At 50.8% G+C, this 26,232-nt stretch overlaps 10 protein-coding genes across 10 annotated transcripts; 5 read left to right on the top strand and 5 right to left on the bottom strand.

The window, feature by feature from the left end:
- Positions 1 to 1,147: 1,147 nt before the first annotated feature.
- Positions 1,148 to 4,079, top strand: CDV56_103267 (uncharacterized protein; the record flags this gene model as incomplete). The annotated part of the gene is made up of 9 exons (XM_026756886.1): positions 1,148 to 1,405; positions 1,460 to 1,591; positions 1,646 to 1,662; positions 1,715 to 1,974; positions 2,027 to 2,101; positions 2,153 to 3,434; positions 3,486 to 3,624; positions 3,677 to 3,879; positions 3,938 to 4,079. The coding sequence occupies 9 exons, from the start codon at positions 1,148 to 1,150 to the stop codon at positions 4,077 to 4,079; spliced, it is 2,508 nt and encodes an 835-aa protein (XP_026610929.1).
- A 633-nt stretch (positions 4,080 to 4,712) lies between these two features.
- Positions 4,713 to 5,509, bottom strand: CDV56_103098 (Rer1 family protein; the record flags this gene model as incomplete). The annotated part of the gene is made up of 4 exons (XM_026756717.1): positions 4,713 to 4,792; positions 4,857 to 5,156; positions 5,227 to 5,344; positions 5,441 to 5,509. The coding sequence occupies 4 exons, from the start codon at positions 5,507 to 5,509 to the stop codon at positions 4,713 to 4,715; spliced, it is 567 nt and encodes a 188-aa protein (XP_026610928.1).
- A 567-nt stretch (positions 5,510 to 6,076) lies between these two features.
- On the top strand, positions 6,077 to 7,143 carry echA (enoyl-CoA hydratase echA; the record flags this gene model as incomplete). Its single annotated transcript, XM_026756529.1, has 4 exons — positions 6,077 to 6,227; positions 6,295 to 6,432; positions 6,491 to 7,036; positions 7,094 to 7,143. 4 exons carry the CDS (start codon positions 6,077 to 6,079, stop codon positions 7,141 to 7,143), a joined length of 885 nt encoding a protein of 294 aa, XP_026610927.1.
- A 246-nt stretch (positions 7,144 to 7,389) lies between these two features.
- On the bottom strand, positions 7,390 to 9,161 carry CDV56_102645 (putative MFS alpha-glucoside transporter; the record flags this gene model as incomplete). The annotated part of the gene is made up of 2 exons (XM_026756264.1): positions 7,390 to 8,790; positions 8,850 to 9,161. 2 exons carry the CDS (start codon positions 9,159 to 9,161, stop codon positions 7,390 to 7,392), a joined length of 1,713 nt encoding a protein of 570 aa, XP_026610926.1.
- A 2,981-nt stretch (positions 9,162 to 12,142) lies between these two features.
- Positions 12,143 to 14,098, bottom strand: atg15 (triglyceride lipase ATG15; the record flags this gene model as incomplete). The annotated part of the gene is made up of 2 exons (XM_026755608.1): positions 12,143 to 13,882; positions 13,940 to 14,098. The coding sequence occupies 2 exons, from the start codon at positions 14,096 to 14,098 to the stop codon at positions 12,143 to 12,145; spliced, it is 1,899 nt and encodes a 632-aa protein (XP_026610925.1).
- Positions 14,099 to 14,647: 549 nt separating this feature from the next.
- CDV56_101610 (VPS9 domain-containing protein) lies at positions 14,648 to 16,942 on the top strand (the record flags this gene model as incomplete). Its single annotated transcript, XM_026755229.1, has 2 exons — positions 14,648 to 14,994; positions 15,052 to 16,942. The coding sequence occupies 2 exons, from the start codon at positions 14,648 to 14,650 to the stop codon at positions 16,940 to 16,942; spliced, it is 2,238 nt and encodes a 745-aa protein (XP_026610924.1).
- Positions 16,943 to 17,477: 535 nt separating this feature from the next.
- On the bottom strand, positions 17,478 to 18,977 carry CDV56_101311 (uncharacterized protein; the record flags this gene model as incomplete). Its single annotated transcript, XM_026754930.1, has 1 exon — positions 17,478 to 18,977. The coding sequence occupies one exon, from the start codon at positions 18,975 to 18,977 to the stop codon at positions 17,478 to 17,480; it is 1,500 nt and encodes a 499-aa protein (XP_026610923.1).
- Positions 18,978 to 19,402: 425 nt separating this feature from the next.
- CDV56_101042 (uncharacterized protein) lies at positions 19,403 to 20,746 on the bottom strand (the record flags this gene model as incomplete). Its single annotated transcript, XM_026754661.1, has 1 exon — positions 19,403 to 20,746. One exon carries the CDS (start codon positions 20,744 to 20,746, stop codon positions 19,403 to 19,405), a length of 1,344 nt encoding a protein of 447 aa, XP_026610922.1.
- A 1,324-nt stretch (positions 20,747 to 22,070) lies between these two features.
- CDV56_100431 (RING-H2 finger protein) lies at positions 22,071 to 24,714 on the top strand (the record flags this gene model as incomplete). Its single annotated transcript, XM_026754050.1, has 3 exons — positions 22,071 to 24,212; positions 24,265 to 24,540; positions 24,607 to 24,714. The coding sequence occupies 3 exons, from the start codon at positions 22,071 to 22,073 to the stop codon at positions 24,712 to 24,714; spliced, it is 2,526 nt and encodes an 841-aa protein (XP_026610921.1).
- An 817-nt stretch (positions 24,715 to 25,531) lies between these two features.
- On the top strand, positions 25,532 to 25,942 carry CDV56_100087 (phosphoribosylglycinamide formyltransferase; the record flags this gene model as incomplete). Its single annotated transcript, XM_026753706.1, has 1 exon — positions 25,532 to 25,942. A coding segment is annotated over one exon (411 nt), but the record flags the coding sequence as incomplete, so codon positions are not given.
- Between the last annotated feature and the right edge of the window lie 290 nt (positions 25,943 to 26,232).

The raw sequence follows: 26,232 nt of genomic DNA, 5'->3' as shown, positions 1-26,232 counted from the left end.
CGATGCACTGCCAATTGAAACATATCTTAGGTTCCTGACACGACAAATTCAATGTAAAAATCCATGATCGAGCCGGATAATTTGTCTATCTTTGGGGTAATCATTACTATGGTAATCGCAAAGATTCCATCCTCTACGCGATGGTAGTAGGCCCTCGGAGTGAAATGCCGCTATACCCGAACTGTCATCTGCCAACTGGCAACGGCGAAAAGGACTGTCGACATCTGCTGCCTCCACTTTCCATTATTCCCACATGCACCTCCTCGACACTCCACCGACTCAGAAGTGGCGGATGATTGTGCATAATCGTCAATGCGACTCTCCGATATCGATCCATGGATGGACAAAGGGACGATCAAATGGACCTTACGGAGTCCCTCAAGCCAAAGTGTGCTGGCGGACCGCGCTGTGATTGGCTCCGCACCTCTCATACATTGAAGCAGCCCAGACAACGAGACACGCATTAAACTTCATCGTGATCGCTGATGCTCTCTCCCCACGGGCACTCTGTTCACTGCGATGATTTGCGATCCTTGAGCCGGAACGAGGCTCCACGTCCAGCGCTTTCCCGCACATGCTGCCACCCTGCTTTCCTACTTGCCAGGGCACTGATGCTTCTGGCTGCTCCTGCATCGTCCGGGTTCCTACGTACCTTTTCCCAATTCTGGGCTCCAGTACAATTAAGCAGATCCCCCGTTGCAATCATCCAATAGCGTCTTGTGAATGTTGAAGACTACCTGTACGCTACAGGCTATCAGCTGCCCTTCGAGCCGCTTTTGATTATCTTCTGGCCCAAGTCTCCATATTGAGCCACTTTCCAAAACTTTCCCGCTACTTGCGATGCCACACTGCTCTGATGGACGTTAGCATCTTATCTCTTCCTGAGGACCATGTGTGGTCCTGATAGGTTATGGCGAACCATGCTGCTCCGATATTGGGAGCCAACGTTTACGACCGAGGAGTCACGGTGGGGCATCGTGATGATGCATTCAATTGCCCTTGTCCCAAAATGATGGTTGCGCTGTTGATTCAAGAACGCGCCCTTTCTCTCAAATGCCCCTCTGTCGAGGTTGGTTTCAGTCAACTCCAGTTCCTTTTTGTCTCACATAGGGGATTGAGACCTTGATCGCCTCTTCTCTTTTTCGCCATGAGCTCCTTCAGCAGCACTCCTGCTGGTTCATTTCTGAGCCGCATGGAGCCTATTCATACGTACATTGCAGGTGCCGGCTTTTTGGTTTGCGCACTTGTTGGTGTGGTTCTCATGCTGTCATTCCAGCAAAACAAGATTGACTACAATCGTGGTATCTTCACTTACCTCCGATTCATCTACGCATCGTTCCTTAAGCCTCACGAGAAAGGTGCCAATGGCCAGCAAGATGCGCTTGAAAGCTTCTACAAGACTCAGGTATGAGCTTCAAATGCGGTTTCACCTGGAAGCTCTTACTGACATACCGGCTAGGCTGGTGTATACGATGCCACTCGCAAGCGTCTTCTCTGCGGCCGGGAGGATATGCTGGGGCTTGTTGCCGCACAATTGAAGTACAAAGTTGAGAACAAAGAGCTCCAGGCAGGGAAGGCAATCTGGGTTGATGTAAGGCGCTTCGAAATCGCTTATTGTTCGCAAATTCTGACACTCGTTGCTTAGATTGGCGGAGGAACTGGGTAAGCGTCAAATCAAGTCGTCGTCCTGATCCGAGGCCTAACCGTAAACTAGCTACAACATCGAAGCCATGGCTGCTTTTCTACCCGTTCAGCAATTCTTCTCGCAAGTCTACCTTGTCGACCTGTCTCCCTCTCTTTGCGAGGTTGCCCGTCAGCGATTCGAGCGCCTAGGCTGGAAGAATGTCACCGTCGTCTGTCAAGATGCACGCTCTTTCCGTCTTCCACAAGAAAAAATCGACCCCCGAGCCCCAGCCACATCAACTGCAGGCGCAGATGTTATTACCATGAGCTACAGCTTGTCCATGATTCCTGGTTAGTAATTTTGAATTCGTAGCACCGAAGACGCCGTACTCATCGAATACAGACTACTACAGTGTTGTGGACTCCTTGACAGACCTCCTGAGACCGTCTGGTATCCTTGGTGTTTGCGACTTCTATGGTAAGCAGCGTACACCCTTCTCAGCCGATCGGGGCTAATTCGTTGAAATAGTCCAAAGTATCGTGGACGTCTCTGCTCGCAACTACATCGGTGGTGCTTTCAACCGTCACGTTAATTGGTTGGGTCGTGCCTTCTGGCGGGCCTGGTTCGATGCGGACCGTGTCAGCCTAGAAGCAGCTCGCAGAGATTACCTGGAATACCGCTTTGGAACCGTCATATCTGCCAGCGAGCGGAATTATCTTCTGGGCGGCATTCCTTATTACATATTCGTTGGACGTCACAAGGATCTGACATCAAGTCTCTCCGGTCAGGAGACAATCGAGAAGTTGGACGCCTCCTTTACTGAATCGCCTTATCTTTCTCCCGCCAACCACACCAAGGAGATGGAGAAAGCAATGGAGAGGAACGCTCAAGAGGTTCGGTCCAAAGCCTACGAGTCTGCCGTTGTTAATCTGAGCGCGAACCTCCCTCTTCCCTCATCCTTCTACCAGAACCACCACTGCCGCATCTTCTACAATGATCTGCTGCCCAAGCACACGCAGTTCAAGAATGAGTACATTTATGCCTTCAACTGGGAAGATCCTCGCGTGGATCACCGCCTCCTGGACATTAAGCGAGATGATGTTATCTTGGCTATTACCAGCGCAGGAGACAATATCTTGGATTATCTTCAGAAGAGTCCCCAGAGAGTACATGCCGTCGACCTGAACCCTAACCAGAATCATTTGCTTGAACTCAAGGTTGCTAGTTTCATGGCTCTCGGTCATCGCGATGTCTGGAAAATCTTTGGCGAGGGAAAACACCCGGAGTTCCGCGAACTCCTCATTTCTCGTCTCAGCCCTCACCTCTCCAGTCAAGCATTCCAGTATTGGCTTGAGCACACTCACATCTTCACTTCAAAGTATGGCAAAGGTCTTTATGAGACCGGTGGCTCGCGCCACGCCATTAAGATGGTTCGGTACCTGTTCAAGGTTTTTGGTCTTGAAGGTCAGGTGAAGAAGCTCTGCGAGGCCCAAACTCTTGCCGAGCAGCGTGAGATCTGGCCACGGATCCGCGCCGTGCTCATGAGTAAGCCCCTTCATTGGGCGGTTGTCAGCACAGAATGGTTCGCATGGAAGGCCGCGGGCGTGCCTCGAAACCAGCGAAACATGATCATCGACGATTACTTCAAGAGACTCGGCTTGACCAAGGACATGAATCAAGGCAAGGATATCAGTGGCCAGTCGATCTGGCAATATGTCGTCGACACACTCGACCCCGTCATCAACGAAACCATGATCAGCAACGATAACTACTTTTATTTCCTGTGTCTCCAGGGACAGTTCTCGAGAAGGTGAGATTGCTCGACAATGATTCCGAGCGAACAAATTTAACTGTATCTCAGATGCCACCCCACATACTTGTCTCCCAAGGCGCATGTGAAGCTCTCTTCGCCCGGTGCATTTGACGGCCTGCGTATTCATACAGATGAGATCAACGAAGTGATCAAGCGGATCACGACCCGAAGCTTGACGATCGCTGTGGTAAGCATCGCCCTGTATTTATTATCGAGATGACCGATTAACCCATTTTCAGATCATGGACTCGATGGACTGGTTCGATCCCGAAGGCACGGAAGCATCGATCCAAGCCCAGAAACTCAATCACGCCCTGAAAGTGGGCGGCCGCATTCTCCTCCGCTCTGCCAGCATCGAGCCTTGGTACATCAAGCAATTCGAAGAGAATGGTTTCGAAGCCCGTCGTGTCGGCGCCCGCTTCCCCGGCTCTTGCATCGATCGGTAAGTTCTCGTACCATTTTCCCTGATCATTACCGATGCAACTGCTGACATAACATAGTGTGAACATGTATGCTTCGACGTGGATCTGTACCAAGACCAAGGAGCTGGAACGCCCAACTCCCGGCCGGACGATATCGGCCTTGTCTTTGGGTGACGGCAGCACCAAGCGGTCACAAAGTGTGGAGCACCTTGAGATATGAGTGATGCTTTTCCTTTTTTTTCTTTCCACTAGATTTTAATGAGATGAATAGCATGTTGAATTGTCACGTTTCGTTCTTAACTTCTAGCGAGGGATTTTTCATGATCAGGTGTTATATATCCATTTGTGTTGCTAGAGTGGCTAGTTCTTCATGCAAAAGCGCTGTATTGGCTGGGCCAATCTGTTTTCAGCATCGTGCCAAGCTTCCTACTGTTAATTCCAAGTGTATGATGAGGCCTTATCGTCAGATTTGGTTGTCTATTTCAGAATAGTTTCGATGGTACCTAGCGATACACAACTGTCTAATCAATACAATGAGTATGGTTGAAAAAGGCAATAAAAAGAAAGTGACAAGATTCGAGCATTGCGGACTTGGAAGCTCTGTACAATAATAAATGGAAAAAGGTAGGCTCATTAATTCAGATCACGCAAGGGTCATCATCAATCAACATCAGTATTGGAGTTTCGTCTTTCCTCGCGGATCCCAACTCGTTGTCCTTGAGGATAACAGATGTATCCGCGTCAAAGAGGAACAATCCGAATTAAATCAAGGACGGCCAGAAAACAAATGCTGCATGCACTCCGCAGCAGCACCCATGTACACACAACCGCCCGTCCCTATGGTTTCGTGACTCTATGACCGGCCGTATCTGGTCTTTCCAAAGGAGAAAGGCACGTAGCGATACTTGATCATATGCTGGATCTGTCGGCGCACTATTCCACACGATCTCGTAAGCAAACGACGCCGCCCAGGGGCAGTAGATGCAAGCGAACTTACTTGTCAGCACGAAGAGGATGATCCAGTAGACCACCAGCACGGGCCAGAAGACCGGGATATCGAAGACAGAGAACCACGAGCAGACGAAGCCGATGGCGATGGCCCGGGTAGCGGAGTGCCAGAACTTGAACTCGGGGAGGCGGCGGATGAAGGGGCGGAACTCGTCGTCCTGCTTGGTGGGGAGGCTGGCGGAGGCGTCACCGTCCTCGATGCCTTCGTCTTGGGTGAGGGAGGGGTCGAATTTGGGTTGAAGGAAGAGCAGGAAGAGATTCAGGAGGTAGATGCCGAGGGTGTATGCGACTGTGAGCGTGGGGTAGGATGTTAGCAGTTGCAATTGAAAACTGAAAAGACGACAGGGCCAGTCGCATACCAATGTACCACCCCTGAGCCAGGACGATTCTCAGAAAGAAGATGAGGAGGAGGACGACGGTGCCGATCCACCGGTAGGTGGTGTAGGGTGTCAGGGCATCGAGGGAGGTTTGGTATTGCTGTTATGTAAGTTATCAGCCGGAAGCTATTCGAAAAAAAAAAACAAGATGAATTGATCTTTGCAGGCCGATCCATGGCGAATGGACTTGACTTACCCGCGCAAGTTTCGAGGTCTGCGCTGTCACGGCCGTGAACGGCGTCTGTTCTGGCTCGGGGACATCCATGGCGATAGGAGGGAGAGAAAGTAGAAAAGGAAAGGATTAGAAAGGTCGAGGACTACCACCAACGCGAACGGATACTTGCGGGTTAAAAGACGACCTGTGAACAAGAAACAAGAGAATAGAATATTTCGCACCAACACCGACGAAGCTGGAGGGGAGGAACACGGATGCTATCTCTCTCTCTCTCTCTCTCCGTCTTGCAGTCTGTCCGTCTCGCAGAGAAAAAGTGTCCACTACTCAGCTTGGGCGGCGTGGCGTGCGACTAACCCGTTTCGGCAGCACCAGCCACATCGACAGACGCTGCGCCTCAGGGGAGATGACAGGACACACGCTAGTCTCACTAAAGTTAGATCCAGCTTATGTGATCAGAGCCAGTTCACGTGCCTCGCATTGCCTCGGAGCAACGGTTCTCTTCGGCGATTGCGGGGAAGCATCATAAGTCGGGTACTTTATCCTAGCTGCTTACTACTTAAGTACTGTTAGATTGCGCATCAATTAAACTACAACTTACTCCAACAACCTCCTATTAGCAGTCTTACCTAATCTCACCTTCTTCAAATCCCTTTCACCATGTTCTCTCGGCAATGTTCCCGCCTGGTTTCGTCCAGGACCGCTATCCCTCTTACGTCCTACCTAAGCCGAGTTGGCAGACCCTACTCATCCGCTGCTCCGATGTACGAATACATCCTCACTTCGACTCCTAAGCCTGGTGTTGGGCTGAGTATGTCCTTATGACCGATCGTGTCTAAGCTAGTTGGGTCAATTGACGGCTGTCTGACACTCCGCAGTCACCCTCAACCGCCCCAAGGCCCTCAACGCCCTGTCCAGCCCCGTCTTCAAGGAACTCAACGATGCCCTCTCCAAATACGAGGAAGATAAAGAGATCGGAGCGGTCGTCATCACAGGCAGCGAAAAGGCCTTTGCCGGTGCGTCCTTGCTCCCCCGTCCATAGATAGCACGTACACCCATGCTGACGCCGTCCAGCCGGCGCCGACATCAAGGAGATGGCCCCGCTGACCTTCTCGCACGCCTACACCAACAACTTCATTGCCCCCTGGTCCCACCTCGCCAACTCCGTCCGCAAGCCCGTCATCGCCGCCGTCTCCGGCTACGCCCTCGGCGGCGGCTGCGAGCTGGCCCTCATGTGCGACATCATCTACTGCACCGCCAGCGCCACCTTCGGCCAGCCCGAGATCAAGCTCGGCGTGATCCCCGGCGCGGGCGGCTCCCAGCGTCTCACCCACGCCGTCGGCAAGAGCAAGGCGATGGAGCTGATCCTCACGGGGAAGAACTTCAGCGGCAAGGAAGCGGAGCAGTGGGGTGTTGCGGCCAAGGCCGTCGAGGGCGGGCATGAGGAGCTGCTGGCGGAGGCGCTTCGGACCGCGGAGACGATTGCGGGATATAGTCGGGTGGCTGTGTTGGCTGCCAAGGAGGTGGTGGATAAGAGCCAGGAGCTTTCGCTCAGGGAGGGGGTGGAGTATGAGAGGCGATTATTCCATGGCTTGTTTGGAAGCAAGGATCAGAAGATTGGTGAGTTTTTTTTGCGATTGGATTGCTGACCGAGGTGGTTTGACTGACGATGGACAGGAATGACTGCGTTTGCCGAGAAGAAGAAGCCCGAGTGGTCTAATGAGTAGAATTGCAAATGCAAGTGGCCTAGACATTCAGCAAGCTGATTAAGTAAGATCTGCAATAATATCCAAGTCGAGTGACTATCAAGGCAGGAAGAGCGTATCAAGTTGACATGGGATATAACATGAACCAGCAAATGGCATTAGAAGCGTCAATTATATTGCGTAAATAAGGTTATGTACAGTACATCATGTCCGGATCTGGGCAGTGTCATTTCACGACCATGGCCCAAAGGCAACTCAAGTCATCAATCATGCAGCAAGCGTCGTCTCCGCCGCTTGCTTCTCCGACGGCGTCACGCCGAGCCCGGCCATCCGTTGGGCATGGTAGTCGTCCACCACCTGGCTTTCGACGGTCTCGTCGAAGACATCAACCTGCGTGCTGGAGAACTTCCTAGCGCTGACCTTACGCTCGAACAGCAGGTCAAGCTCGGCGAACGATCGACCTCTGGGCTCGGGAACACGGAAGTAGGTGTAGATGATGCAGAGGAAGCAGATTCCACCCCAGAAGAAGCCGGTGTAGTTGCCCCAGTCCCAAGCTCCGGGGTTCAGCATGTATGGCGTGAAGACACCGCAGATGATACCCACGACGTTGTACAGGTTGCGGCCGAGGACAACGGTCTTGATCTGCAGTCGGCGGGTGGAGAGCTCGGCAACGAGAGAGTAGGCCACCGTCCCCACGGTCAGCTGGTAGACCAGGGCCCAGATAATCATCATAGAGCCCGTGGCGAGAGACGCTTGGTCCCGATGCGCCTCTGGGACCAGGCCGAGGAAGCCCATGACGAGGAGCATGACGCAGAGACCGCAGAGACCGCACAGGTACAGCGTTCTGCGCCCAACGCCCAGTGTCATGAGGAACCATGCGCCAAAGACTCCCGCCATGTTGATGCCGTACTGGCCCATGGCGAATGAGTAGGCCTTGGACGCGTCCAAGCCTGCCTGTTCGAGGAAGTAGGTAGAGTAATTCGAGAAGGAGTTGCCGCTCAAGTTCTGCATAGCCCATACCATGCAGACAATCTCCGTTCGGCGCAGGTCAGTGCCCTTGAAACAGTCGAGGTAGCTGGCGCCCTTGGTGATCTTCTCTTCCAGTGCAGTCGTATGAACCATCATGGCAATGGTCTCATCAGCATTGAAGTCCGAGTCCTGCTGCACACTGGTCAAGCGCAACAATGACTTCTTAGCCTCCTGGGTCCTGCCCTTGCGCACAAGCCACCATGGCGATTCCGGGGCCAGGAGGATTCCAAGGAGCAATGGCGCAGGCCACATCCACTGCAGGGAGTAGGGAATGCGGTACGACCACTCATCGTCACGATTGATCATCGATCTGATCACTCCAATACCAATCAATTGTCCAAGCCCCCAGCAAAAGTTGACGTAGGTGGTCAGGTAGCCGCGCAAAGCCACGGGGCACACCTCCGAGGCATAGGTGATTGTGAGAGTCTGGAAAACACCCCAGGGAACACCAGCGAGGATCTCGGCCGCAAGTAGAGCTTGTACGTTCGGGGCCGTGAAAAAGATGGCGGTGAATGCGGTGATCAAGATGAGGCAGGTAATGAGAGTATAGCGGTATCCGAAACGTTCTGAAGCCCAGCCATTGAGGAAGAGACCGATGATCTCTCCAACCGCAGCGCCGTTGCTAAGACCTGCTTGCCACTATACAAACATCTCAGCACAAATATCGCAGGAGGAGGAGAGGTTGGCGGAGAACTTACCCTAGCAGGCACTTGGTATGTCCCGTCTGCCGTGAGCTCACCGTACTTGCGATTGAACTGCGGGAAAGCATAGAAATTGTTGACGAGGCTGATATCGTAGCCCTCCATGGCAATACAGGTGGAGATGAGCAAGCTCCACCCGACGGCTTTGGGGTAGGTCTTGATACCTTCCCAGAGCGACATGCGATGCTCCTTCTCCGTCGCCGCTCTGGCATTATGAATGATCTTGGCTGCAGATCCTGTGGAATCACGGCGAGGGTCGTACGCCCCTGCTGGCCCAATGGCATCTTGCGCCTTGTCGGAAGCCATCATGTGTGCGCAATTGACCTTGACAGCGGAACCGAGGGGGGTAGAAGGTAGTTGCGAATTGATATGTACAATGGAACCACACGGTCTAGAATGACCAGAGAATGAATGTTCCGTGTCAATGTGACATGCAGGAGAAATGGAGAAGAGACAAGCGAGAAAGACTAGGGACGCTCGCTGAATTTAAGAGCTCGGAGGAGAACGAGAGGAGGAACCCCCACCTCGAGCTGAGGAACCGGTTTGAGGCGGGCTGGACGGTTGTATCGTGTATCTTGTGATTAGTAGAGAAAGAAAAAGTCCGGGATCTTCTGTTGTTTTCTCTCAGTTAGGACTAGAAGCAAATAGAATTTTAGGCCAGAGAATAGATCAATGGATATTGGACGGGACACGGAGGGCGAGACACGAGGCTTTTTTTTTTGCGGGGAACAGAAGATTCTGATTTTTGTTTCCGGAGCGGCTACTAGCCGGTTAGTGTAGCTGGGCGTGGTGATGGGATTCGCTCGAAGCTTCTAGGAGAATAGGATTGGGATAGCTATGGCTGTCTGGCTGTCTGGCTTGAGGCTTCTGGCTTCCAGACCGGCTTAGGGCTTTAAGCTTGTTTCTTCCATGCCTCTGTTCTATAGGCGTAGAAATTGCGGTGGTCGTTGATGCTATCCGGCCCCTTCTCCCGACCGAGTCCCATTCACCAGCACACTCGCATCAATCACCCAGGACAGTCAAACTGATGTCTTTCATCTTCTCATCTTCTGGCTGGAAACTAAAAGCATAAATTAGATCATTTCTAACCCCAGACTCCACAAATCTAGCGTGGGGAAAAGATTTAGTCACTCGACATGTCCCGCATTCTGACAGTCGATCTGCGGAGGTCAGAGGAATGCGCCTTCAGAGTCACCACGAGCGACTTTCCAGGCATCAACGACCGAATCAAGTTTCAAGGTTGGAAATATGCTTTCTTCAGCCTGTCATGTGAATGGCCAGCACCAAAAAAATCCAAGGAACGGGCTCCAGAAAGGAGGAAACGAGGCATCTCGGTTTCTGAGCGTCGGAAACCGAAATCCGTGGTGAGTTTTGTATGGCCGCTGAATATCAACCACATTCAACATTTGCAGATAGCTGATCGTCTGGCAGAAACCACATGTAAGGGATATGATATCCTAATGTACCCCACAAACTGTCACTCGGATTGATCTACATAAAGTGCATATCGAGGTCTGTCCAATTCACGTCGAACTTAACCTCGCCGACTCGATCGGCCTCTCCAATATTGGACTGGATCGAATCGTCGTCAAGCCGATAGATACATTCCCGAAGGCCATTATCTCCTCTGCTCCGTACCAATAATGATCACTGCAGTCAATCGCTGTTGTAACACCCACGGCGTTTGATAGCGACGCCACATGGCAAGCAAAGTCAATTTCAAGGGTCTCAAAGATGTCGTCGACCAATCGGTCTCTCACCAGAGGCTGGAAATGACCTTCTGGTGTGTTTGGCCGATATCAACCTCAACCCAAGGCCTCTAGCCGGGCTTCAAGTACGGAATCGCTCGACCGAGATGTAAGCATACCCGTGAAGCCCTGGATAGCCGCCTCGTGAATGTCTCCATTCATCGCGTAATACCTCGGGTAGTCTGAGCAGTATCTGGTCTCTCTACTCGAATCGGCTCTATTTACTGATCTTAGACTTTATCGGCCCGTCCAAGGTAGATTTCTTGCTGAACCACCACAGTGGGCTTGATTGAGTTCTAATCCGGAGCGCGTTTTTTACTACTGCTACTACCACTACTACTACTACTACTACTACCACCACCACCACCACAGGTGCCTAGAAGCGGACATGAACGGCGGCATAGAGCACTAGCTACATCCCTAGAGAAAGCAGAAAACTCATGAGACATGAGAAAGTATGAGAGTTAGAAGGATTTCAAGCCTGAACATTGAATTTACTTCAATGTCCTGTGGCAGGCATTCTTACACAATCTTGTATTGCCTACAACCATTCCAGGAGGGCACCTTTATAGTCTCCACGGTGACAAATATATCTTTGCGGAGCAACATAACGTGTTCCATATTTCGTCTGTGGTAGGATCAATGTTTGTGTATTGGGAGACATTTCCAGATTCATTCTGACAGCACTGCCGCAGCAAAGTCCACTGTATAGCTTTCATGGTAGCAGTAGCAGCCACTGTGGTCGGTACAATCACAGAGCTTGGGTACCTGGTTACTGATAGGAACCACAGACACCATCTTCGGGACCAACTATCAACGACCGCTGGTAGATAAGGTAGCTATTTTACAATTTGCATTCGACTCTGCACTGGGTCCTCTGGATGCTCCATCAGGGTTGGAGAAAATAGGAAGAGATACTTCTCTTTGTCTTTCAGCTTGATGAAGCCCTAGCAAAGTCATTACGGACAATCCGACTTAATATCCAAGTTCTAATCCTTCATCATGGGGCAAGACGACGGGCCCAGTGTTGGACCACTCTGCTACCTTCGCAGAGCTTGAGATTATATCTGTTTCTTTAGCATGATGTCGTGATGGCCAGATACTAATTAAGATCATTGGGTTTATTCCAAGTCGACCTGTAGTAAGCAAATGCAAGACTTGTCATTTCAACTAGATTGCATGTGAAATTATTGAAGACAGCCGAAACCACATCTACTGATAAACCATCCCGAGTGTATTCCAATAACAAGTCGGTATCTAAATTCCAGTTTCTCTACATTATATGATAGTTTCAAATAAACAGCTTACACTGGCGGCAAGAAGATCAAGATGTAACCAGCAAGCTTGACCAGTCCCCAAAGACAAACGACTAGGTGAATCACTCACGCAGAACGCCTTCAAGACACCGCGCCAAAAGAAAACCAAAAGAATCAAGCCAATAGCAGTCGCTCGTATACGGTCATCATGATGTTTATGCAAATGGTGGGTAGGATGAGATGATCTACAACTACACCCTTATCGAACGTTGATGGTCGGTGAAGTCTAGCGTAGTTCGGTGCCGGTGGACCCAACACAAATCAAACCGAAGAAGATACTGGAGGTACACGTGTGTGTGTTCGTAGGGGAAGTGGTCGAGTATGGTGCGGTCGGCCCTGACGTGATGGGATGACTTGCCGTGGTGGACTGGTCATAGCAACCCCAGAAGAAACCCGGATCATCGCATGTGGATGTTGTGGGGGTTGACGATGTCGTGGAGGCAGTCGTGCTGGTGGGATCGCGACAACCGAACCATCCAGGGTTCTTGCATGTGGATGTAGATGAAGTTGGGTGTGTAGTTGAGGTGGCTATGGTGGTTGTGACAGATGGGGCGGGAGTTGCATCTGTCGTTGTGGTCGGATCATTGCAGCCGAACCACCCTGGAGTTTTACATGTTGACGTCGAGGTGGTCGTGGACGTAGTAGTGGTGGTCGTGGTGGTTGTGCTTTCGTCCAAGCAGCCCCACCAGCCGGGTGTCTTGCATGTCGACGTCCGGGTTGTGGTAGGAGCGGTGGTGGTGGTGGTAGTCGAAGTTGTTGTGCTTTCAGACCCATTGCTTTTGAAGAACTTCCACAGCTCGCAATCATAACACTCCTCCTCAGCTGCGCAAGGAGGGAGATCCTCATATACCTCGAGGACGTCGGAGATCACGGCTCTGATACGGTGGGTTGAAAGTGCAACACGCCACCCCTTATCTTCAACGGTATCGTAAACGCACATTTGGCCCGTATGGCATGCGGACTCCATCGCATACCCACCCCATGTGCAAATAGAACCAACGCCGTTGCACGTTCCCATATATACTGGGTCGGCCGTGTGTCCAAAATGATAAGCTCCAGTGTATTGTCGCGATTGAGGAAGCCTAGGATCGTGACCGGGCGGACTTGGTAGACCCAAGCGAGCCGCAGGCAGGGCTTCAGGGACAGCCTCAAATGTTACGACAGGTAGTCCAAATGTAAGGCCAAGGAGACTGGACATCGCGCCACCCAGAGAATGGCCTGTCAACCACACATTCGCGTCTGGATACATGTCTGTCACATTCGAGTAAAGGTCGATGGCGGCTCTGTAATATTTGTTTTCGTCGTTCATGGCCTCAACGATACAAGTCAAGTTGGCTGTGAATGCTGATTGTTGGCAGTCACAAACTTGTCGCCAGAGGTACGAGCCTCCCTGCCCACAGCAACAGCTGAAGAACAGATTGTCGTTGATTTTGTCATTTGTGGTTGTGCCGGCACCATCGAACAGGGCCGGGGAAGTTCCTTTCAAGGATACAACGATGGTGCTGTTCGTTTTATCTGCATATATGTGGCCTCTCAATCCATCCGATTGCCAACCAAAGCTTGACGAATAGTTGAAACGACCGTGTATATAGTGCCAGTCCTCTGTGCCAGGTTCCTCAATATAGTCGTTCGCCGTCATCTTTGCGAATGTGAGAACGCTTTCTTTATCTGTGACATTTGGACCAGCCAATGTATCCATCACCCACTCTGCCGGCGATAGAGTGACGGCCTCCCCGCTTGACCTGGCAGCCGCCAGGTATCCTTCAATGACCGAAAGCCGGCGGTCCGCGAGGCGTTGGATGGTAAGAGGGCTTGATGAAGCAACGAGAGGAGTATCGAATGTGACGAGATCCTTCTCAAGGCCGTCGTCCGAAACAGCCCAAAGGCGTGTATGTGGTTTGATATCGAGCCTCCTGTGAAGATCGGGTTGGTCATGAGTACCTCGGTGATAAATGTGGCGAAGCGTCTATCGGATCAGACTAATCAGTGTTCGCATACAAAGATACACAGGCATAAAACCTACAAACTCATGGGTACCCGTAAGGGCTGGAGGACCTGTTAGAGGGACCTGGGGGCCAAGGAAGGGTGAACCGGACGATGGAGGGTCGAAGTATACACGATCGTGAGCGGAGACGACGCTCGGAAGCAGGGCAACAGATAAGAGGAGTCCTGATATACTCATATCTTGCAGAACGTGTCGCTTAGTCCTTCTCCGGCTACTTTTCATGATGAAAATCGATATCCAAGGGAAGCTTGAGGATGACTCGAGGGAGCAATCGTCGTACAGACAGACGCCTATCAGCGGCGATGACTTATCGCTCGGGTGGTGACGCAGTTCGGAGATAGACACATGATAGCGCACGTGATGTAATGGAAACGCGTGACACCATTTGCGGGGACTCCCAAAACTGGTAATCATCAGCATCTCCAGGCCCCATACGGATACACTCTACTACATCTCTGTCACTATCGATCACTATTGAGAGCTTTATTGCCCTTTTAATATGTCTGTTGGTACTAGTTGATACCTTCAATTGTTTGCTGCATTTCTCCTTATCTCAGTTCTTTGTTTGTTCTTTTGCTGTATCTCAAAATCTGTCCCGATTACCCGCTGATCTATTTGTCGCGGAGACGCTGATATTACGCGATCTGCGTGAATCGATCAGCTGGACTTCGAGCCACATAATAGCTTTCAGTAATTAAAAGCGCAGGGTGCTAGCTCTGAAGAGTCATGTCGTCGCATTCTTTGGTCAATGACGCCGGGAAGCCTCGTCTCCATACTGCTCGATCATTTCCGCGAATGGACAACCCGGAATTGAGCTCCTTCGCCCGCACCAGGGCCAAGACTGTCCAATCTGTAGCAATTCCAGAGTCGGTGGAGTCTAACGCACTTCCTCTTCCATTGTCAACAGAGGATGATGAGCAAGATAATGGTCCGGACTTGTTTGAAAAGAGAGGTTCTCCAGAATCGGAAGCAGGAGATGATGGACAACAGGGCGAAGAGGTCTCTGTTTTGTCTCGGGGCCTGCAGGATCAGTGGGAGGACCTACCAGTTGAACTGATGAGCCTGACAGACCGGTAGATCAGACCACTCTATTCATAAGTTGCTCAAGCGTTGACATCTTTGTTTGCTAGGTTCGTTAACTCGTTAGGCGCCAAGGTACACTCCTCTCCGCCGACCATCGAGAAGATATCTCAGCTCTTTCAAGACTTCTACGTTCGGGCTGAAACCCACATCGCTACTCACATATCAGCCCTGGCATCTCGAATAAACCGCGATCCTTCTCCCAACCCTCCACCACCCCGGGCTTCTCGGGGGTTTGGCCAGTCTAAATCAGCAAACAGAGATTCAGACAATGTTGCGTCTAGTCGGCAGATGTTGACGGCTTCAGAGGTTACTGAACGGCGAAAGGCCCGAAAGTCACTCGCCTCTAAAGGAGCTGCTCTGGAAGAAGCCATCGAGCGAAGAGCTTGTGAATGTGTATATGACAAAATCTGGAGGCATACGAGCACATTGGATGAGATTCGGGATGAGAAATTGCGTTCGAAAACCGCAGCGTTGCTCTTGGTTGGCATAAATCTGAAGGATCTCGGGATTGACATTGACATGACCACTATCAATGAAGAGAATCAGAAAGAGGCGGATCGGTACCTCTCCGTTGCCCGTGATTGTCTGGCAAGAATGAACGAAGCGAAATATCCTTTAGGGAAGCTTCAGGATCTGGCTGCTGCACACAAGGCTATCGTTGATGCACTGACAAAGCTTCTTCCTTCGTCCTCCTCCGCTGATGAGATCCTACCCACCTTGATTTATACACTTGTCACATGCCCACCGGAAGGTATCAACATCATCAGTAATCTTCTCTTTATACAGCGGTTTCGGTCGTCGAGCAAAATCGATGGTGAGACGGCTTACTGCTTAACAAACCTTGAAGCGGCAATCAGCTTCCTGGAAAATGTAGAATTATCGGAGCTACGTACGGACGAAACGCAAGAAGGAAAAGTTCAATTGAACAATGAGACGACACTTACTTCTGACAGTCTTGACACCTCTCGCCGGATGAACAAGGCTCCCGTGTCTGTTGTTACAGAAGCGAACGCTTCTCCGGAGATCTCCAAATCGGATGGCAAGGAAGCTACTGCCGAAAGACTGCTTAAGCAACAGCCACCCGCGACACCTCAACAACCTCGTCTGAACAATTTGTTCCAACCTCCGTCGAAAGTGCTTGGTGCTGCCAACGATGCTGTTCGCAACACTGCCGATCAAGGGTTGAAGAATATTAGCGCATCGCTGGATAGCAGCTTCAACTTCCTGTTCGGCCGTCTCAAGGAGCTGCAATCTAGCCAACTATCCGCCAAGGACGGTGGCAATCCAATCTTGCCGAAGACTTTAGCAGAAGCTCGTCGTCTGGTCACTGCTCCCCCTTCTGTCGATAAGGGTGTCTCTCGGGATAATGCAGTGAAAGATTCTTTGGCGACTCCGGATCGACCCCCACTGCGGCGAATCGGCTCAAGGGCGGAAGATGCCTTCATGGGTCTGGTCAGTGGACACAGGACCCCCCGTGATCGTAGCACGGACAGTGTGAGGACGCAGGCCAGCTCGAAAACGGCCACTGCCATCGCAGGTTCGCTAAAGGACGAGCCTTCGTCGGTTTCCTCTCAACCAAACTCTATGCCTCTATCATCATTGCCTACTACCCCTCTAGAGTCAATGAGAAACTTCGGAAACAGCCTCAATCCGCTTAATCATATTCCAGGGATGATACGGAACTTCGGGCGCAGCACGTCTGACTCGCCAGGGAATTTGACCACTCTTTCTCCTTCAGAAAAGACCAAGGCTTCACCTTCTTCTCGAGAAGTCTCCAAAGATATCAGCGGTGCCCCGTCTAAGATCGATCCGCCTATTCAAAGATTTCTCCAAACCCAACATGCCAACGAACTGACAATAGGCGATGTATCTGTTTTACTCGAAGACTACAAACGGCTTGCAGCAGCATTATTCAAGCAGGGTTCGGACTCGACTTGACCCATGTTTGTTTCTTTGCCACTTTCCAGTATTTCTATGTCTTTCTCACACTGGGTTTTTCATCTCACGGCGTTCACGAAACTATATGATAGATTGCAGATGGCGTTCATTTTCAGGCTATGGAGACATAAGCCCTAGCGTCATTTCAAGGATGGTAGCATTATCGGGAGTTAGCGAGTACAATTTTGACGTAATTCGAAGTGCTGATAGGAAAGGAAAACGTATTCATCAATCAATAATCCGATAACACCAGGGTATAATGATGCTATTAACATATGCCTTCTAAGTGTGAAACCCGAATCCCAGAATCCCGTCTCAAGCAGATTTCGTAAGATGGTGGAATACAAGGTGATTTTTAGTATGACATCCTCATGGCTGCTTGCAGCAGCATATAGTATCATGACATGACCTGTCTCAGAGGTGTCAAACTAGGTGAAACAAAGAGAAATAAGAGCAGCAGCTGGTCTCATTACGAAGGTCTCTTCAACCACCAGGGTTGATAGTATTGCTGCGTTGACTTGTAATGATTTGTGCTTCAAGGGGTACGGCCACGCAGCACCTCTGCACCGCCCGTCCTCATTTCGTTCAACTTCATGTCTAAATCAGAGCTTTGCTCCTGAACAGCATCATGTCTTCTCCTTATTTCCGCTTCAAACATAGCAGCCGTCCTCCGTCGAGCGCGGCGTAGTTCCTTCATTTCCGAAAGTAGCTTGGAGAATTGCTCAAGCAACTGATCGCCGCACTCTTCCCATTCATCGATGGATAAATTTGAAAGATATGTTTGGCGGTCCTCTTTGGATAGTTTCATGAGCAAGGAGACTCTGTCTTCTTCTGTGGATCCAGATGGATCCTGTGATGGATTCAAGGTAGCAGTGGCTCGTGCAGTGGCGGGATCGAAATCAAACGGCTCAGCCTGGAGTTCTTCAAAAGTCTTCTTAGATAGTATTTCAGGGGGATAGTCTGCTTCTAGGGTTCGCTTCTTCGCCTGGGTCGTATCCGAGGTTATGCGCTTGACCGAAGCACGTCTGGAGAAAGGATCGCGGACCGTCTCGTCGTCGTCGAGATCGTCGAGATGGGTAATGTCAAACGCAGTTATGGATGGTTCGCTGTCCCGTCTTCCGTGATCATTTGCGAATAGCTCTGTGTCTCCCTCTGGTCCATGGGAGTGAAACCCGGTAATGCTGTCTTTTCTCTGAGGTTGTGCTCTTGGGCCAGTGGTGCGCCGAGTTGGAGAGATTTCCAGCTTGTCAAGGAGGGACGGCTTTGGTGGACTGAAACGCGTCCTCGGAGTGGCTGTCATACTGCGAGGGAGGACAATTCTCCTGCCTGCGTTTGCTGATGAAAACGTAGGGACCTTCGCCGATTCCCCCTGAGCCTGGTGGCCAGGTTTAGTATGTGTTCGTTTACTGGCACTCCAGAAGCCTTCTAGACGTTTGCTTAGAGGTTCACCGGCATGACGGTGTTCATGAGAAATGTACCAGTCGTTGTTATCTTCAGCTTTGTCGTCGCCCGCCACGGACGTCATCTGGCTGGCATCATCGTCGCCATCATCTGATTCAAAGCCCGCAGTCTTCATGGCTTTGTCTCCCAGGTTCTCATACCAGTTCGATGAATATGGTCGACGTCCATGACGGAATTGATGGAGAGACTTCCCTTCCGGCTCCTGATACTGCACACTCGGAACTGGCGGCAAGTGATGTTGCTGCTGTTGCGGTTGTGGAATCTCTTCAACATCGACCACACTTGTTCCAGCAACAGTTGAGTCATCAATCCCCTCAACGTCCGTGTCAAACATGTCCCTGTGCACGGCACTCTCGTGGGCTGCCTGCGACGACTCCGGAAATGTCACTCCCCCGTATGCATCCAATTGTGCTCTTCCATTCATCCCCACCGGTACGGGAGCAAGAAGTTGAGTCTGGGGAACTTCAACTCTCGCCTGCTGCGCCAAGAGCTGCCGGGACTGATTCGAAGCATCAGCTCTGGATTGACGAGGTGGACCAGCCTCCTTGGAATGGACATAGTCTCCCACCCCCATAGTTACTTGGATCGAAGGCTTCGGAAGGACAGGTGCTAGACATACAATCTTGAGCTCTCTGACGACCCACCGCAGTAGATTGATGTGAAATATGCCGGTATATGCCTAGAAAGCGGTGAGATTGTCCATGCTCAGTGTCAATGTTCAAATTCTGGCTGCCCAAGAGCAGATTACAATCGCGTTATTTCCACAGCGCGCCAGACTGATAATCACGAAGTCACGTGGCGATAAGCAGTTTGATAACAGCAATGAGGAAGACGGGGAAAGCAATAAGATGACTTCTCCGATTTCAAGTTTGCTTGCTAGGTAGAGAGACTTGATGGTATGTCGTGGTTATGAAAATCATCTGTAATGTACGATCGCCAAGCTATTTACATAAAAGACATCCCTATTCATGAACCAAGCGCAAAGTAAGTTGAGATGTACTAGAACCCCATACCAGATGATCCCACGGAAGCATTGTCATCAATGTGAAAGTGTTCCAATGTGTAGGCCACACTTCTGCCACGCTGCTTTGCCTTTTCAAAGAATTCTCTTGATTTGAAAATTTCCGACTGTCTTTTTTCCATTGCAAGCCGTCGCTCACGTCGGGCTTGAATAGAGTCATGTAGATCATCGGCATCCTCTTTCACAGAACTGTGATCGTCAATGTCATATTCATCCTTCTCTTGGTGTGGCACACATGACACAAAGAGATCTCCGATCCAAAGTGATACCATTCCCCTGAGCTCCAACAACTCAGGAGAATCCGAGTACGGAGGAGAGACAAGAATCTCATCCATCCTAGCCGCAATCTGCTGTGCTTCTTCGAGTTCCCGCGCTCGTACGCTCGTAATAAGATGATGCCTTCGATGCTTGGATGAGGCTTCACCGTCGAACCCCTGCCCTAATTCTTCGTCTTCCGAAAATTCTCCAGGAGAGTCTTCATGCCGACTCTGAATATCTTCTCGGGCAGAATTACTCTCCTCTTGGGTAACATACACCCACAGACCAAACATTGCCGGGTAAAAATGCAAGGAACTGATAGCGTCGGGAGCGGATTTGCGGTACGGATGTTGGACGATAAGCCTCTCGTAGTAGTGCTTAGCATCTTCAAAACCCTTCCGTGTAAAGTATGGCTTTGAAATATGCTCTCCGCTTTCGCGTCCGTCACCGTTCCACGGAATCACTGGTGCATTTACTGCTACCTGGCGGCCACGCCGAAGCAGGATTTCAGCGCCAATGCCCCATCTGCCGTCAGTGCGAACATCGATGGGAGAACCGGCAAATTCTTCGCGAAGAATCAATCCCCAGGCTCTTCCGGCACGGATGTAGTCACCTTGAAGAAGACAGCGGTGCAGAATGGAAGTGATGACGGCTAAATGTTGCAGTCGAAGGTTTCCCTGATAGGCAGAGGATTGTGGGGGATATATTGGGGGAGACAAGGAGGAGAGACTTCTCAAGATATCGCCATGGTTCTCCCTCTTAGTAGACTCGCTCTTAGCAGGGGCATGAGGAAAGAGGCCTCCAGGTAATTCTTGGTCGAATGGAAGGCCAGCAATGCGATATTGACGGGCTTCCTCAGGAGAAAGCGTTAGCGACGGAGCAGTAGGGGCTATTTCCGACGCAGCATCCGTCGTTTCCCCTTCACCATCTCCGTTGTCGTCGCCCCAGTCATCAGAATGTTTCTTGCGCTTTCTGGATTCATAGCGAGCTACCCGCACGCTGGCGGGTTGCTGCCATGATGGAAGAGGCAAAGAGAATGCAGATGCCGAAGGAACGGACGCCATGATAAATGCTGAACCCCAAACTAGTAGCCAGCGGCCAACCACCGAAGATGATCCTGAGAATAGCCAAGAACCATTATGTTTGTATCATACTTTCCTTCAGCAATAATAACGCCCACTAAAAATGGGCAGCATCATTCGGGGTACGGTACCTGTTCTGGAAATTCATGACGCGGTATTTTGAATCCTTCACTAAGGTAGGTGTAGGTATCCGTACCTACCGACAGGTGAGCCTCAGGCCCCACAAGGCCTAAATCGGACACAGGCGAATCACCTGCCGTCAAGCTGACTTGACCGATCCGCCACATTGTGAATCCCGCTGAAACCGCCCAAGCGCTGTCAGGCTGTTGGACACTTGGACCGTTGGATGACGGACAACGAGATCAACAACGAACCACAAACACTGAACAGTCAGAACCAACTAAACTGGGACGGGAGTAGTTAGTGTCTGGCTCATAGCTTAAAGAGTCCCGAGACTAAAGAGGTCGCCTGCTCATCATCCTCTGATTCCTATATATGGTCAGCGTCCCGCCATCATCATCGTCACCAACAGACTTCAACGGTACTAGCATCAATACTCCGTACTCTGTACTGTCTTTGATTGCTAGCCAACGTATTCCAGCTCCTATGTCTGGTTGAATTTTCCAGCCTGTCTGCCACTACACTTGATTTCATTCACTTCTCAACCTTCACACTCATTTGTTTAACTCAGGAGGATCGTTCGTCATCTTCGCCAATTCACCCGCTGAAACTCCCTGTTAAGTCCCACCAACGAGTCGTCGCTCAGCTTCCTAGTTTCGAATCCCGCCACAATCGCTCTTCAGTTCTGCTACTGTCTAGATACGCTCCTTGTCCTCTCCGATCGTTGCTCCCTTTGTTGTCCGACCTCTGGCGGGCTGCAGCCTAGGACTGGATATATCCTGACACGTCGAAGAGACCTTCCTCTGGCACATCCCCTTTAGCCGGTGACAACAACGCTTTTTGAAACATTCAAAATCCCTTCTTACAAGGATCCGTGTTTCTCAGCTTGCAAATGCTGTATGGTATGGCTTAAAGGTCAGTTCTCTTAGAGCTTCCCAAAGGTACTCACAAACTATTTCCTCGACTTTGGCGACTATTTCTCGATCGCTATATTTCCTTCATGGCCTTTATCTGTGATTTCTTGAGCTTGTCCTTTTCGTATGCTCGAGCGTTTGTCATTCGATTGCATATCGCTGCTGTTGGCCATCTGACTAATGTTGGGTTCTCTTTAGTCATCCGTCCTTCCATGGCTATCGACAGTATATAAACAGTCATCGCCACTTCCCATTCTCACATCTTCGTGACTATGGGACAGACCTCTTCTACGCAAAGGAATCAACGCCACACTACTCCCTCAGATCAACCCACCTTCCTCCGCGCCGACCGTGACCAACTAAATCTCAATGAAGACATGAATCACAGGCCGAACTCTGATCAGGCTGAAAATACGGCGCTCCCAGCAGCTGCAGAACCGAATGATGACATCCTCCATACTTCTCATTCAACTCAAGACAATCCGGAGGTGGGGACGTGGCAGCCAACAAGTACCTCAACTGCCGAGCAGCCTCAGTTGACAAGGATGGAGAGTATACACGAAGAAGATGGGTCTCGGGACGAACCGGATCAGCAGGAGTATCGCTCTGCGATACTTGCACGTATGGCCGCTCGACGTCAGTCTACCATGTCTAGATTAGGCTCCAGGATTCTGCCGAACTCGGTCATTCGTGGCCTTCTTAATAGTGAAGAGGAAACTCCGGCAGAGGGACAGGCTCACAGGCATGGAATTGTAGCAAGATCAGTCCCAAGATCGGAGGCTCATAGCAGCAGTCGCTTCAGTCCTTTCAGCAGCTCGAGAGGCATCCCCAGGCGGCGATTGATCAGAGTGCCCTATCTTATTCCACGCAGTGATCCATCCTTAATCCCTGATACGTCCACCAGTTCAGCATACTTGGACTCATCATCAGAACAAGCCACACAACCTGTCAGAGGATCGTGGCGTCGCAGTGCTCGACTGAACCGCGTTCGCCATTCGTTATCGGCGCCCATTACGCAAATGTTTGGCCACCCGACGACCAGCGCAGACTCTGAGATCACAGAACACCCACGTGTGCGGGAGGGCCTGGGTGACCATCCCGACATTCGTCTACCACCTTTGAGTGCCATGGACACTAGCATGGATTTCAATCACGCTCATGAACTTGATTCTGTGGAACCTGCAGTGGGTGGCAGTCTGCCAATGCCGCCACTTTTTTCACAATCCACTCAAAATTCCTCAACTTCACGTCAATTACCGGGGCTCTTACGTGCAAGACCCTCAAGAGTTCTTCGGCGTGAGGAGCACACCCCTCTTTCGCGTATTCTGCAATTGGCTGCGGCTGCGATTGCTGCCCAGCTCTCCGGCGCGGCGGGCCCAGTACTGCCCAACATCCAGTCTTTGGGCAATGACGGCCTAGACGGATCGCTGGAAAACTTCATCCAAAGTTTACAGCATGCCACATCAGCACAGACAACCTCGAGTGACACAGCAAGTGCTTCAGGGGAGAACGGCCCTCCCCAGCCCGTCAACTTTCTACGGGTTTTCAGATTTGCCAACTCAGACAGTCCGAGTCCTGCGGCTTCTTCAAACCAGTCAACTACAGAACCGGATGCTGTTGGTAGTCATGGCGATGGCATGGACGTTGACAATCCTGCCGGGGATAACGAGGGCCGCACCGTCACTTTGGTAGTTGTAGGCGTTCGATCTGTTCCTACAGGTAATGGGCCGTTTGGCGATCAACAGTCGAATGCCGGACCGGGCTTGGACGCATTGTTGCGGCTTCCGTTCCTGGCGCCGGGGAATCCACCACGAGGTCAGGACAACGGTGCCAGAGTTCCTCCTGCTGATAATCGGTCACGATTCGTACCTAATCGTCAACAACTCGTTGCCCCTAGCAATTTATCGGCGAACAATGAAACCTCGCCCCAGGGCCTTCGAAGCGCGCGAAGATTCTCTGACGCTGGGACTCGCGTTCCGTTCCCTTCACTTCCTTCGACTCTCTCGGAAAGTCCTCCAGGTCCCCATCCGCCTCCATCGACACCTGCTGAGCCAGGCTTATCTGCGGTATCTTCAGGCGCATCAACACCGAACCGGAGACTGTCCTCTGCCTCAGCATTGCCTTCAAACCCCTTGCCTCAAGTTGATGAGCATCCATTGATGCAGCCGTCGGTTGAGCCTGCGCCCGAGTCCACTGCAGACAGGATCCCGTTCCAGGCTTCACATCAACGGCGGCGCAGTGACTCTGAGTATGCTCGTCATCGTGAGCTAGGCTCTGGCGCCGTTCGACGCAATGGTGTTGTGGAACCTGACACTCCCACCCCTCCTGCGGGCAGAAGCTGGCTGATTTATGTCGTGGGAACCAATCTTTCTGAGAACCATCCTGCGTTTGCAACGCCCAGTCTCTTTACTGATGTAAGTTCTTTTCTCGGCATCTCTCAAGATTCAAAGCTAATACAACTTGTAGAACCCCACCTACGAAGACATGATTCTACTTTCGTCGCTTCTTGGACCTGTGAAGCCACCCGTTGCCACCCAGGAGGACATTCATCTTGCTGGAGGGCTGTATCGACTTGTGGAGCATGCTGGATCGCTCGTCGCAGAGGCTTTGGATGGCGCTGGCGCGATCCAGATCCCCGACGGCGAACGTTGCCTGATTTGTCTCAGTGATTACGAAGCCGCGGAAGAGCTCAGGCAATTGACAAAGTGCAAGCACGTCTTTCACCGTGATTGTATTGATCAGGTTCGTTGCCCATCTGCGTGTGCATCTGTCTATCGGAAGTGCTTAGACTAACTATTTGTCTCATAGTGGTTGACCACGGGTCGGAATTCTTGCCCTCTCTGTAGAGGTCAGGGTGTGACCGAGACGTCGAACAACACACCGGTGCCTGACACACAGCATGCAGCGGCTGCTTAAACCTGTGTCGCTTGCCTTACTCGGATCTATACGTACGCTAATTAAAGCCAATGACCCGTCTTTCTTTTCTTTCTTCGTTGGACATCAAGTCTCTAGACTTCTCTCGAACACCTGAATTATCCCAGAGTTGGAATGAGGCTTGTGACTCATAGTATGACGGCTGCTTGAAATCTTATTTATCCTTTTAGCCCTTTTTGATATCTCTCACGATTACCCCCATCGCGCTGTTTATCGATTGGCTCTCGAGGCTCTGATCACTTCTTATTGTGTTTTCCTAGAATTTAGATTGGCAATGGACTTTGTCACTTGGCATGATGGGAGTCTTGATTCCTCCTCACTACATATTTCTTTTGTTGTCTCGTATTTCATCCAGTCAGAGCATTGTTGCATTATTCCCACTTTGGGCTCTTCTCTCAAGTATTGATGCAATGGTCGTGGTGATGCCTCGCTGCAGAAGTCCGGATACCAAGTATACATCTTATTCTAGATGCATTTAGGCTTGTAGTTCAACTGTAGAAGGATATGGCCTCAGGCACAAAGGCGCGTTGATACTGCCCCGCATACCCGCTGAGTCAGCCCACGATCATTTTCAACCCCGCTCTCCTTATCAGCAAAAGAAAAAGGTCGGAGTAGGAATCTTTGGCCTCAAGATCAATCGAGGACATTTTGCGCCTGCTGATTTGTCAATTCGTCTTCCCATCCGTTGAATCTACGTGCAGCAGTTTTTTCATTAGTGCTGTGGAAGAATAAACCATTCCGTCAGCTCTGGAACACTGCATCCTTAAAACAAGATAAACACCCCTCGAACTCAAACGAGATGGAGGCACCAATCCGCCTCACTGTCCTCATTTCCGGCAATGGCTCGAATTTACAGGCGGTAATCGATAAGGTCAGCGAAGGTCAACTTCCTGCCAAGATCGTGCGAGTCATTTCCAACCGCAAGGACGCATACGGGCTTGAACGGGCAAAGCGAGCAGACATTCCGACTCAGTACCACAACCTTGTGAAATACAAGAAGCAGCATCCTGCGACGCCGGAAGGTATACAGGCAGCTCGGGAGGAGTACGATGCCGAACTGGCTCGGCTGGTGCTCGCTGACTCGCCGGACCTGGTCGCGTGTTTGGGGTTCATGCATGTGCTATCGCCGAAATTCCTGGAGCCACTAGAGGCTAAGCAGTTGAAGATTATTAACCTTCATCCTGCTTTGCCGGGGGCTTTTAATGGAGCTGTGAGTTGGGTTTTACCTTTTTTTTTTTTTTTTTTTTTTTTTTTTTTTTTTTTTTTTTTTTTTTTTTTTTGTTTTTTTTTTTTTTTTTTTTTTTTTTTTTTTTTTTTGCGATTTTTTTTTTTTTTTTTGTCTTTTTTTTTTTTTTGGTGGACAGTGGGGGGGCGGGATGTCAAAAACGCTCTTGACGGTTCCTTTTTTCCTTTTCTCTGAGAGCCTTTCCCCTCCCTCCTGTTGTTTCTGCTCTTTATACACTCCTCCATGCCCCCCAGCACCACGACAAGGGCGGTTGT

The sequence above is a fragment of the Aspergillus thermomutatus genome, assembly GCF_002237265.1.
Source record: "Aspergillus thermomutatus strain HMR AF 39 chromosome Unknown NODE_266, whole genome shotgun sequence".
In the NCBI taxonomy this organism is placed as follows: Eukaryota; Fungi; Ascomycota; class Eurotiomycetes; order Eurotiales; family Aspergillaceae; genus Aspergillus; species Aspergillus thermomutatus.
The sequence above is the reverse complement of the archived record's forward strand: the minus strand, read 5'-3'. Positions and strand labels throughout refer to the sequence as shown.